At 39.8% G+C, this 12748-nt stretch overlaps 1 protein-coding gene across 6 annotated transcripts in view; it reads right to left on the bottom strand.

Annotated features, from left to right (window-relative positions):
* LOC126980401 (synapsin-like) overlaps positions 1–12748 on the bottom strand; it is an 81727-nt gene that overhangs the window by 27503 nt on the left and 41476 nt on the right. For all 6 annotated transcript variants that reach the window (XM_050830307.1, XM_050830305.1, XM_050830308.1 and 3 more), the window contains exons 2-4: positions 9769–10217; positions 4349–4439; positions 1283–1361 (exon numbers count right to left, since the gene is read on the bottom strand). In XM_050830307.1, the coding sequence (XP_050686264.1) occupies positions 1283–1361; positions 4349–4439; positions 9769–9790 (192 nt within the window). In that variant the 5' untranslated portion in view covers positions 9791–10217. The remainder of the gene's footprint in view (positions 1–1282; positions 1362–4348; positions 4440–9768; positions 10218–12748) is intronic.

Here is a 12748-nt window from a genome sequence, read left to right as displayed (position 1 = left end):
CGTTTCCAGGTAGAGATATAACCAAAAAATTCCAGCATATTATAATCCTTTTTTCCTAATTTAATGAGGTCTGAATTTTTTGCAGTTCGTCATTTCTATATTTCTACGAATTCTGAGTAAAATCTTGCCTTGATAAGATGAGGATTGCTGTAGTATAAAGGATAACGTTAATCTTTCTTATCTTTTGTTATTTTTTTGGTGATATCGGCTTATACTTTTGTAACTTGAAATAACATGCTTTTTTGTTATTATTATTATTATTATTGTTATTATTATTATTATTATTATTATTATTATTATTATTATTATTATTATTATTATTATTATTATTATTATTATTATTATTATTATTATTATTTTTTTTTTTTTAATAATTATTATTATTATTACTACTAATGTTAATTGCACCTCATATCTCATTCAGTCGCTCACCCACTCAGTCATTTGCCTAACATCCATGAGTCTTCACAATTTTGAGCATATCGACACATTATTTTTCTATGTTCAAGTTATTGATGAGTCACTGAATACTGTAAGTCAAAATCCTTATGACTCACTGAGGTAGATGAGTCAGGTTCAGGAAGGTTACAAAAAGGGCTTTCATTACTTAGTGACACCAAGGCTTCCCATCATGTTTACTCAGGTACTGCCCGTGAATAAAAGAAAATGCATGGGTAGTGAGTAAGGTTATTAGTATCTGAATCATGTTACGACTCTATAGAAGTATTTTTTTTGAGATGGACAGTCTGCAAATAAAACATGGAACACCCATGGGTCGATTGGATATAACTGCAGCGAAATCTTTAGACATGGTGTTGTGTTGGCTAGGTGGGTACCAATGTGTAGACAATTGCCATTGGTCCCCACCTATCCAACACGACACCATGTCTTTAGATTTTGCTCAAATTTTATTCAATCGACTCATGGGTGTTCGATACTTGTTCTGCAGACTGTGCACCAGCTCTAAAACCATCGGTGCATTTCTGCTCTCAATATTTTGACACCATTGACGATATAGATAATGGGAAGTGTGAATGCGGCATATGACAACTGATATGTATATCTCCTCGAAAGTCATCGTTCACCCCGAGCACCGATAGTTTTTGGAGCTAATATACGTACGTCATGAAAAAATAATCATGAATAAGTCTTCAACCATACGTTCCTTAGTCCCCACAAAAAATGAATATCCCAACAAAGTATCTACACCGGAACACCTGAATGAGTATAGTTAACTACCGTATGATTAGTAAGAGGTAAACGATCAACCTGCTGTACTCACCTGTTGGGTAATAATTTCTTGTTTTCGTAAACTCGCCTCTTCATCATCGCACTCAGCGGAGAGATCCCCGGAAGAGAACCTGTGAGGGAGAGGAAACAATGAGGAAAAAAAATATAAGAAAACGGGGACGATGAATGGGGGAGAGGGGCCGGGAGGAGGTAGGGGAACAAGGCGGCATGGTCTTAGGAGATAAAAGGAGTGTTGTAAGTGGAGGGGAAGGAAGCAAAGGAGGAGGAAAAAAGGAAAATATAGTGTCTGAAGGAGGCAAGGAGAAAAGAGTAAGGTGAGGTGGAAGAGGACTTTAAGAGAGGAGAAGGAAAAAGGAGGAAGAAAATAGACGTTAATGGAAAGACATAAGAGGAAAGAGGGGAGAAAAAGAATGAGGCGAGGAAAGGAAGGAAGAGCAGAAAGGGGAAGGGAGAGGAAGACAAGGAAGGATGAAGGAGAGAACGGGCGTCTATAAGAGGCAAGTTCAGAGGAAAATGAGCAAAGTGAAACAGGGTAAAAGATGTGGAGTACACGATGCATGAAAACCTGTGATATAAGGTCAACAAGTAATCAAAATAATATAGATTTAACGAAGATAAATAACAGAATGAGGTACATTGCTATCAGTAATGAATTGCTATACTAATGAAAATAAAAATCGAAAGAGAGAGAGAGAGAGAGAGAGAGAGAGAGAGAGAGAGAGAAAATCACCTCCTAAGATTTACTTGTTTTAATTATTTTCTTTTTCATTGGTAAGTTTCGAGAAATACTTGATTCATATAGATTAAAACTCATTCATTAATAAAGCCAAGTATTTTTTCAAACGGAAGGAGAATTAACGATTATTTGAAATTAAATGAATTGGTCCAAGGAAATCGAAATGAAATGGAGTGTTTAGTTTCTTTTCATTCACTATTTCTCTTTGTCTATCACTCATCGTAACTTGCAACCTTTCCATTCATTCACTAACCTTTAATATAATAAAAGATGTTTATTATTATTATTATTATTATTATTATTATTATTATTATTATTATTATTATTATTATTATTGTTGTTGTTATTTCTGTTATGATTATTTTATTTTATTTTATTATTATTCATATCGTTGTTGTTATTATAGTTGGTTTTATTAATCCTATTTTTGGGAATTCTCTTTAACGTATTTTCAACTAATACTGCACGACACACACACACACACACACACACACACACACACACACACGAAAACTAAAATGACAAAAAACGTGAAACAGATTGATTTGAAGACAATGAAAAGAAGAGAGAGAGAGAGAGAGAGAGAGAGAGAGAGAGAGAGAGAGAGAGAGAGAGAGAGAGAGAGAGAGAGAGAGAGATGGAAAGATGAAAAAAAGAAACACTGGAAAAAGAAGAGATAAAACAAAGCGAAACATTAGTAAAACGTAAAAGCAATATAACATACAAAAGAAAAAATATTTGAATACTCTCGACACAGAAGCAGAAAATGATGCACGGGAAACATATAAGTGTTAAAGGATCATGCAGCATCAACTAATTGGGATCTCTCTAAAGTCGAATTAGAGGATAAAGGAAGGAAAGCAAGAGAACGTAATGCTACTTATCTATTAAACATCGAAGTGCCAGCGGTTAGTGTATTCAGTCCATTACTAGCTTAGCAGGAGAGAGAGTATGAGAGAGAGAGAGAGAGAGAGAGAGAGAGAGAGAGAGAGAGAGAGAGAGAGAGAGAGAGAGAGAGAGAGAAACTATTGGCATGTGTGTGTGTGTGTGTGTGTGTGTGTGTGTGTGTGTGTGTGTGTGTGTGTGTGTGTGTGTGTGTGTGCATTGAAGCAAAGGTGGATAGAACGGTCTACGCCGAAGCTAGAGAAGAAGTGCTTTTGAATAAGAAAAAAACGTATAGACGTACAGATGAATATTAAATAAAAGTAAAATCAAACAAACTGTGCCAGAACTAAAGTCACACAATGGCAATTAAAGGATATATATAAGACGAAATATTCAAAAGTGAGAATATAAAATGAAATGAAACCTTTAATAATACTTGGAATAAAAAGTGAGAATGAGATATAAGAAGTTGAGGAGAGCTATAATCGAAGAATATTGAAAATACGAAAGAAAAAGAGGAGATGGGTGAAAGAAAATAAGTAAATGTGAAAAAAGTGAAAAGAAATTAATTACAAGAGGCAAAATATCCGAAATTAATTATAGGCAACGAAAAAAATACAAAATGGCTCACTAAGATAAGATGGAATATCAAAGCTTTTTGCTATTCAAGGCAAAAAAATCACTGGTGCAATTAGATATTGAAAAATGAAAAAAAAAACGCCCTGTGTGTGTGTGTGTGTGTGTGTGTGTGTGTGTGTGTGTGTGTGTGTGTCTGTCTGTCTGTCTGTCTGTCTGTCTGTGTGTGTATGTGTGTGTGTGTGTGTGTGTGTGTGTGTGTAGGGCGTGAGAGCATCAGGAGTGGATCCGCCAGAACAAAGGGGACGTTTTGTTCTATTTCTAGAGAAGTAACTCGATTTTTTTTTTATAAGCTGCGAATTGTTGTCGAATAACTTTCAATTTAGAATTTGAGAGAGAGAGAGAGAGAGAGAGAGAGAGAGAGAGAGAGAGAGAACGTGACATTTGTTTTAATTTTGACACATCGCTGAAAATATTTTTTGCCTTCACTTCAGTCGAGACCAAATATTCGGTGCCCAATATATTTTTCTGCTTGTAATTTTTTTTTTAAACATTCTTTTTATCAGTTAGGATTATTTATATTTTTCAAGTGGTCTGCCAGTTGTACGATTCAGGGGTAATTCATCTGTTAAAATTTTTAATCGCAATCCATGAGCCAATTACAACCTTTTTTTTCCCTATTAGGGTTCTCGCTCGAAACAGCGTCGAGTTTAGTGGCTGTTCAAGGACGACTTTTTTAATTATCCCCATCATCAACAAAAAAACATTCAGAATGGTATAGAAGCCAATTTTTGAGATGTCAGCCAATCTGCGACGGCCATTCGTGCTTTTTCGCTCTGCCAGGTTTGATCGTTCGGTCCCCCAGGTGTCGGGATCCACCCCTGAGGTAGCGTGGTTCACCTGTTTCTCCGGAAGCGCCCCTCCGTCACTGTGGTCCCCCCGAAGGCCTCAAGTGCCGAGGTGGAGGAGGATTGCACGCTGCGGAGACACACTGGGGACTTAGTACACCTCACCTGCCCTCTCTCCACACCTGTCTCCTCCACACCTGTCATCTGCCGCATCACCTGCTCCCCCTATACACCTGTCCAGCTTTTCGAGTTTGTTCCCCTACACAGTTTTCGTTTGTCGCGTTTTCTATCTTTGCACACCTGTCAAGCTTGATGCAATTTTCCCCTACACCCTACACACCTCTATCCCCTAATCACCTGTCAGACTCACCAAACCTGTCTCCACTTTACACCTGTCAAGCTTGTATCATCTGCTCCCCTCACCTGTCTTTCTTCCCTCTCACTTCTGAATCGTGGCTGCACCGATGTATCTACTCTCCTTCATGTATGTCAATCTTGCCGCACATATCTTGTTCACCCCTATCAGTCTTGATGTCCCTATTGATCTTTCTGCCTACCTCATCTTTCATCGTTGTCTCGTTCATATACGCTCCTTCCTCATCTCTTCTTTTTACAGCAATGGAAGCAGTTTAAGGGCAACAAAAAACAGGAAACAAAAAGCCCGCTAAACACTATTCAAGCTAAAAGTAGTTAGTAGGAGAGGCCAAAGGAGAGGATCAGTTTCGGATGGAGAGGTGTCCATATACTCCCCTTTTGATATAGGTTGTCATAGGCAGGAAGAAATACACCTCTCGTCCATTCACGGTAATCGATGCTTTCGTCTTACAATTCTCACCTGTCACCTCTAATTATTCAAACCCGTGACTTTCGTGCCTAGTATCATCGAGATTAAAGTTTAGTTGAATACTTTTCTTTTTGTAGTTTTCCCGACTAACATTTTGCTCACGGTTATGCTTTTCGGTTTTCTTCTTCCATGCTTTTTCCTTTCTTTTATTTCCTCCTCTTTTCTCTTTCCGGACAACTGTTTGTGTCTATGCTATTTTCGGTTCCACCTGTCTCCCTCATTCCGGCTCCAATAAAACGTGCCAGTAATTACCACCATCATTAAAACTTCTTTGCTCTTCTTCCTCCTTGTCCTCGTCCTCGTCCTCGTCCTCCTCCTCCTCCTCCTCCTCCTCCCCCTCCTCCTCCTCCTTCTCCTCCTTCCCCTCCTCTTCCTTCCTTTCCTTTTCCTTTTCCTCATCTTCCTCCTTCGCACCTTATTTCTCTTCCTCTTCCATCTCAACTCCTTGCATGATTCATATTCCTATGCAAATTAGCTCTCCTTGCCCTGCTCCTGGACATAAACACCCGGCTCGAGGTCACCCATGTCATTTGCACTTTATAAACACCTGTTCTGACGAATGCCTGCTCCTGTTTACATCCTCCTCCTCGTCTCATCCTTCAGGTCGTTCTGTTTTAATTAGCATGGCTCTGCTTCAGGATAACAAAACGTGGACTTCTCTTGTATTTATTAACAGCCCAGTAATTTTATTTTGTTAGTTGCTAAATAAGTAGTGGTATTTATTTTATTTCGCCAGACAGTATTGAATTGCGATATGTTTTGTGTCGTTCTGGTACATTGTTCACTCTTTGATTTGGTTCATTTGAGTATATAAAGACTGCCCGAATTCTCTAATCTCCCTAATTTGGAGTGTATTCCACAGCAGGTGCTACTAAGTGTATGTTGGCGTATGGAAAGTGAAAGGAAGCAATTTACAGAACGACGTTGTGTTGTAGTCATTATCTTCATATTGTAGATAACGGATTAGTAATAGACTTTGTTCACATTAACTTGGTATAAACTTTTCACCCACCCTCATTAATTGTATATTATTGGCCATTCCACCAGCTAGCTCCCCGCCCTTTCTCCAGCTCAGGGGGCATGTGATTAGTGGACGCTAGGAAAGGTTGAATCTTATTGGTAGATCATGGGTTGGCGTAGGCGGAGCTTAATTGCCAAGTTAGTGTGGATATAGTATAGGGTCAGGATTGAGCAATATCGTCCCTGTGAAATATTTTGAAATTCGGTATATATGGATTATGTGCATTTTCCTTTTATTTATATCAGTTTACTTATTTAATCATGATTTTAGGTGAGTTTTTCTTGGAAAATGAACACTATTTAACGATTACAGTTGCTTGATATATAAAGTGTGCAGGTAGGCGAATAAAGAACAGGTGATGCTTAGCGGCGTGACAGGTGTGTGAGGGGACAGGTGTGTGCCTCACCCTCACCCTCAGACCAATAGATTAAAAGACAATAGATGATGTAAACACTCCAAGAATAGATGGAGAGAACATTAGGGAAAGGCAAAAACAAAACTCTGAAATGAATACACATAGACATGACACACACACACACACACACACACACACACACACACACACACACACACACACACACACACACACACACACACACACAACATAACTGCTTAGAATGGAACCGTTATCAGAAAAAATGAAATTATATGAAGTAAAGTGAAATCCAACAGGTCTAAATTCTGAAAGCAAAAACTCGAGAGCAAGGTCTATCGAGAAAAAGTCCATATACTTTTGCATCAGTAGAGATCAATCTAAAACGTATATAAGATGCAGAGAGTGTTAGGTAAAAAAGAAAGCTTGTGCACTACATTTCTTTATAATAGGAGCAGGATCATAGGTAACACAGGTGGACAGGTAAACACTTCAGTAGATAGAAATGAAAGTTGACAAATAAATAAATAGATCAGTAGAGAAAGTTGTAGCTAGAATTGCAGACAGATAGATAGACCGACAGATAGATGACGACAAGGCAGATAGATTGAGACAAAAAAGGTTGATAGTTCGATAGATAGGCAAATAGACGACTGACAAAGACAAATAGGAAGACAGATAGATAGATACGACAGCGCAATATATGAAAATACAGATAAGCTTATAGATACACAGAAAGGCAGAAAAACGAATTAACGCTGAGAGGATTAACAGAGAGAGAGAGAGAGAGAGAGAGAGAGAGAGAGAGAGAGAGAGAGAGAGAGAGAGAGAGAGAGAGAGAGAGAGAGAGAGAGAGAGACGCGAGTGAGGGTGGAGAAGAAAAATAAAATCAAGTGAAAAGAAAGGAGGGAGTGGGTAGAGAGGGGGTAAGGGGGTGGAGGGAGGAGGGGGAGGGAATAGCAGTGCCACTACTCACTAATTATGGCACTGTATCTTTAAGCTGGAGTGGGAACGAAGGAAAGGGGGGGGCAAAAGTGGGGTGGAGGAGGGGGGGAAGGGGGTGGAGGGAGGAGGTTGTTATGGGGGATTGGAGCAGTTTGGTAGAAGTTCAAAAGGGATCACGGATTTCCATACGGACTTTATTATTATTATTACTATTATTATTATTATTATTATTATTATTATTATTATTATTATTATTATTATTATTATTATTATTATTGGATTTGTCGTAAAGTTGGTAGATAGTTATTTTTCTTTCACTTTACGAAGTTACAGGAATGTGATTTTCTCTTGTTTTCGTTTTGTTTCCTTTCATACTATTATTTCTACACGGCTGTCATTGATCTCGATTATTAATGTTATCAGTATTTTTATTTATGTTTCGACTGATTTTGTTTCTTGTTTCGTCCGTGTGAATATCCATTACTCTAGTGCGTTTCTTTTTTCTAACCACTAATGTATTTCCACTACATATTTGTGCATCTGTGCGGTTTGCATTAACCCAGCGGTGTGTGTGTGTGTGTGTGTGTGTGTGTGTGTGTGTGTGTGTGTGTGTGTGTGTGTGTGTGTGTGTGTGTGTGTGTGTGTGTGTGTGTGTGTGTGTGTGTGTGTGTGTGTGTGTGTGTGTGTGTGTGTGTGTGTGTGTGTGTGTGTGTGTGTGTGTGTGTGTGTGTGTGTGTGTGTGTGTGTGTGTGTGTGTGTGTGTGTGTGTGTGTGTGTGTGTGTGTGTGTGTGTGTGTGAGAGTGTGTGTGTGTGTGTGTGTGTGTGTGTGTGTGTGTGTGTGTGTGTGTGTGTGTGTGTGTGTGTGTGTGTGTGTGGTGTGTGTGTGTGTGTGTGTGTGTGTGTGTGTGTGTGTGTGTGTGTGTGGTGTTTGTGTAATTCTGCCAAACGTTCTTACGAAAATGGGAAGGAGTGACGTCAATGCATATATTGGTTAGTTATGGTGGTGGTGGTGGTGGTAGTGACGTTAGTAGTTGTAGAGGCATCATTAAAAGCATTATTGTTGGCCTTTGTTGGTGTGTGGTGCAAAAAAAAAAAAAAACAGCCATTAAGAGTGTTCTAGATAGCCTTAATAACCATACAGGCAGTGATAAAGGGCTGTTGCCTTAGTATAAAAAAAAACCCACTTTAATAGTAGCGAAAAATAACGTACAAACTACAGTAAAATCTTAGCCATCATTGCATCACTGAAAAGCAAGCAAGCAAGCAAAAAACAAGCATGAAGGAAGTAAACAAGTAGATAAGCAAGGCAGCAAGCAAGCCTAGTCTATTATCGTCGACCTAATATTATCATGGCGTATAATAATTCATTCGAGGGAAGGAGTTGGTGGGATGCTTTGACAGTGGTGGCAACGGCTGTTGAATCCCTTTTATGGTTCTCTCTCTCTCTCTCTCTCTCTCTCTCTCTCTCTCTCTCTCTCTCTCTCTCTCTCTCTCTCTCTCTCTCTCTCTCTCTCTCTCTCCTTGGATTATGTACGAATTACGTCGCTCTCCCCGTGTCCTCCTTTCTCTCTTCTCTGCTTCTCTGTTCTCTCTTCTCTTTCTCTCTCTCTCTCTCTGTCTCTCTCTCTCTCTCTCTCTCTCTCTCTCTCTCTCTCTCTCTCTCTCTCTCTCTCTCTCTCTCTCTCTCTCTCTCTCTCTCTCGGCAGAATCATGAAAATTGAATAAAGTTTGCGGGTGAATAGGATGGAAGCCACATCCTGTTTACTGAGGTTTTTTTCTTTTTCTTTTATTTTTTTTTTGTATTACATTAAATATTGGTTGATGTTTTTATTATGTTTCTCTTTTTCATCGTTTTCATTTTGGTTTCGAGTATTTTTATTTTTATTTGTTTCCTTTTTTTGGTCTCATTTATCCTCCTCTTTTCTTCTGTCACTGAGTAGTTGTTTGATTTCGTTCATGCGCATACATCCACACGCCAGCGCACACTTACACACACACACACACACACACACACACACACACACACACACACACACACACACACACACACACCTATCTGTCCCCTTTAATCCCACATAAGTCATCCACCTTCACAAACTCTGCCCTTTCCGTACGCTTCCCGGTAACATACATTCCTCCTCTTCTTCCTCTTCCTCCTCCTCCTCCCTCTGAATCCTCCCCCTCCATTGTCTCGTCAATCATGCACATATCTGATCTAAAGTCATGCAACGCCTTCTCCTTCTTCCTTAGTCATGCAATTGTGGTCGTGCTGTGGTTCCCTTACTCACCTTCTCTTGAGATAGTTAACATTGCTTGAGAAAGAGGCTTTGAAGCTGGAGAAGGAAATTTTGCCGGCTTCAGGTGGACTGCACTCACAGATGGAACCGAGTATGGTGGTGGCGGAAGGTGAGAGGGGCGTTTGGGACGGCACTTGGGCGGTTGGGTGAAGAGGGGTGAGTAAAAGGGAGGTAGAGAAGAGCGCGAGTTATCTTCCACAGACACTTTTCTTTCTGCTGCCTGTCTTCTTCCTCTTCTCTCACACTAAACTTCCTCCGTTAGTCTGGGGTGTGGAAAGGGGGTAGTTATGGTAGTGGTGATGGTGGTGGGTTGTGGTAGTGGTGGTGGGTGACCTGGTGTTGGGGGAAGTGGTGGTGGTGGTTGGTTGTTGGATGTTGTTGGGTTGATTTTTGTAGGTTGTTTGGTTGTTCCAGCTGCTACTGAAGAACTACACAGCCACCTGGAAGAGGGCAGAGGGACAGGTGTGTTAACTAGCGGTAATTACATGTGTGTGTGTGTGTGTGTGTGTGTGTGTGTGTGTGTGTGTGTGTGTGTGTGTGTGAGTACATTTGTAATATATTTACATTAAGGCACTGACAATAATGAAAATGTAAAAGTCTGACACACACACACACACACACACACACACACACACACACACACACACACACACACACACACACACACGCACACACATTTATATGACTAACAAACACCGACATAATCACACTTGAGCCTCATCACACTTTTTTTCAACCTATCCTATTACGAATAAATGAGGAAATTTTGGAAGCATTGCCGGGATCGAAAAGGTATGGAATAGGAGAAGGAGGTGGAGGAGGAGAAGTTGAGGAGACGGCATTATGGGAAGGGAAGGGAAGGGAATAGAGGAAAGACTTAGTAGGACTTCTGTGACTGGCTGACGAGAAACTACTCAGAGATGTCATTATTTGAGATTAGATAAGAGAGAAGATTTGGAAGAAGAGTGGAAGAATTTAAATAAGTAGTAGTAGTAGTAGTAGTAGCAGTAGTAGTAGTAGTAGTAGCAGTAGTAGTAGTAGTAGTAGAGGTCTAGTCTGCCTGAGAGGAACCAGGTCACCTGAACCCAAAACCACCCGCATTGCTGACCTGGACTTTGAGGCGACGGTGGTTGATAGTCGTATCAACCACAAGCTCTGTTAGCTTAAAAATAAAATGTTTAGTAAAGTTTGTAATATTAAATAAAGATGGATGTCGGCCACAGTCATTGGCGGGGTGGGGCCAATGAATTGCTTTGTGAAAGGATATGAGAGAATATACCGCTCACAACGCAACTCTAATAGTAGTAGTAGTAGTAGTAGTAGTAGTAGTAGTAGTAGTTCCATTCTTTTTCTGGTTCATACATCCACAATTTTCATCCTTAGACGTGAAATTTTGATGGTGGATGAAAATTCTTGTTATCTCGTGTCACTCCCTGCTGCTGTGCGTGGCGTGCGTGGCGTGCATGCCTGTGTGTGTGTGTGTGTGTGTGTGTGTGTGTGTGTGTGTGTGTGTGTGTTTTCATGGCCACAGAGCGGGACATGAACGCATAACCCATGTGTACCCAGGACCTAGGCATACGTACGGAATTACTCACACTGACACACACGGACAGATACGCAGCACAATATTGTCTACGTAATAGAAGGAAGCGTAACAAGAGTACTTCAACAGGAATATGATGGGGACGAGTTTTACGTTACCATAAACCCAACATCACTATATTTTAAGAGCAATGATGCCACCTATACAATTAAGAGAGGCACTCAAATCTACCGTCAGCAGTACAGTACAAGAACCGCAAAGGTAAATAAAGGAAAACAAGTCAAAAATACGGAAAACAAAACAATAAAAATATACGACAGAGAAGTGTTGCCGAATACCACTTCTATTTTTTCTTGTTTACTTACGCGCGCCAAATATTTTTTGTGAAGTGTTTCGCGGCCATGTTGCTGAAGGGGAGAATGGGAAGTAAAAAAGTTTAAAGAAACACCAACAAAGGAAAGTGCACAAAATACATGAAAAGAGAAAAGTTATAAAGTAAATGGACGCGTGGAGGTGTATGTAAAATAGCCAAAAAGGGCAATTATGTAAATGAATTAATTTTCCCTAAGATGTGGGAAACGAAGGTGAAAGTGTGAACAGGTGGCTTTCAAAGGAAGATGTGTTGGACCTGAGTTTAGTTAAATTTTGGCTTCAGCGAGAGTCAAATGCAAGTTCTAATTGAGTTTAGAGAAGTAGGCTTAAGTGAGGAAAAGGGAAAGTTCTCTCTCTCTCTCTCTCTCTCTCTCTCTCTCTCTCTCTCTCTCTCTCTCTCTCTCTCTCTCTCTCTCTCTCTCTCTCTCTTCCTCCTCCTCCTCCCTCTTTTACTACCCAAGTTGAGGAAGGATTTGAGGATTAAAAAATCTTTGCAAGTGTTTTCAAAAAGATAATCGTGAGGTTGCATTTTAACTTTTTTTTTCTCTTAGTATTATTGTCTGTGTGTTTGTGTGTGTGTGTGTGTGTGTGTGTGTGTGTGTGTGTGTGTGTGTGTGTGTGTGTGTGTTTCACTTTACATAATCTAAACTTAAACTTTATGATTTATTCCTCATTTTCCATTATCCGATTTTAACACTTTAATCCGTATTTAATTTCTTCACCATCTTTACATTCTCTTCTTGTAATTTTTTTTTTTTTTACTATTCTCAATCTCTTCATCTGTCTCCCACTCTTCCTACTCATTCTTCCTTCCATTCGTTCTCTTTGCCCTCCCTTCCTCCATTCCTCCCATCCCACCCCATGACCTCGTCTCATCGCCAATTGCCTACAGTTCGCCAGAAATCTCCAATCTCGTTAACTGTATCCAATCTCCGGTTCATATTATCCGTCAACCCACCAATCAACGTTTTACCAACCTTTTTGGGGCTTATTTTCAATCTTTAAATAAGAGACCGAGAGACAGAAAAACCCAGACAGACAGATTATGCTCATTTT

The sequence above is a fragment of the Eriocheir sinensis genome, chromosome 44 (genome assembly GCF_024679095.1).
Source record: "Eriocheir sinensis breed Jianghai 21 chromosome 44, ASM2467909v1, whole genome shotgun sequence".
Classification (NCBI taxonomy): Eukaryota; Metazoa; Arthropoda; class Malacostraca; order Decapoda; family Varunidae; genus Eriocheir; species Eriocheir sinensis.
The sequence above is the reverse complement of the archived record's forward strand: the minus strand, read 5'-3'. Positions and strand labels throughout refer to the sequence as shown.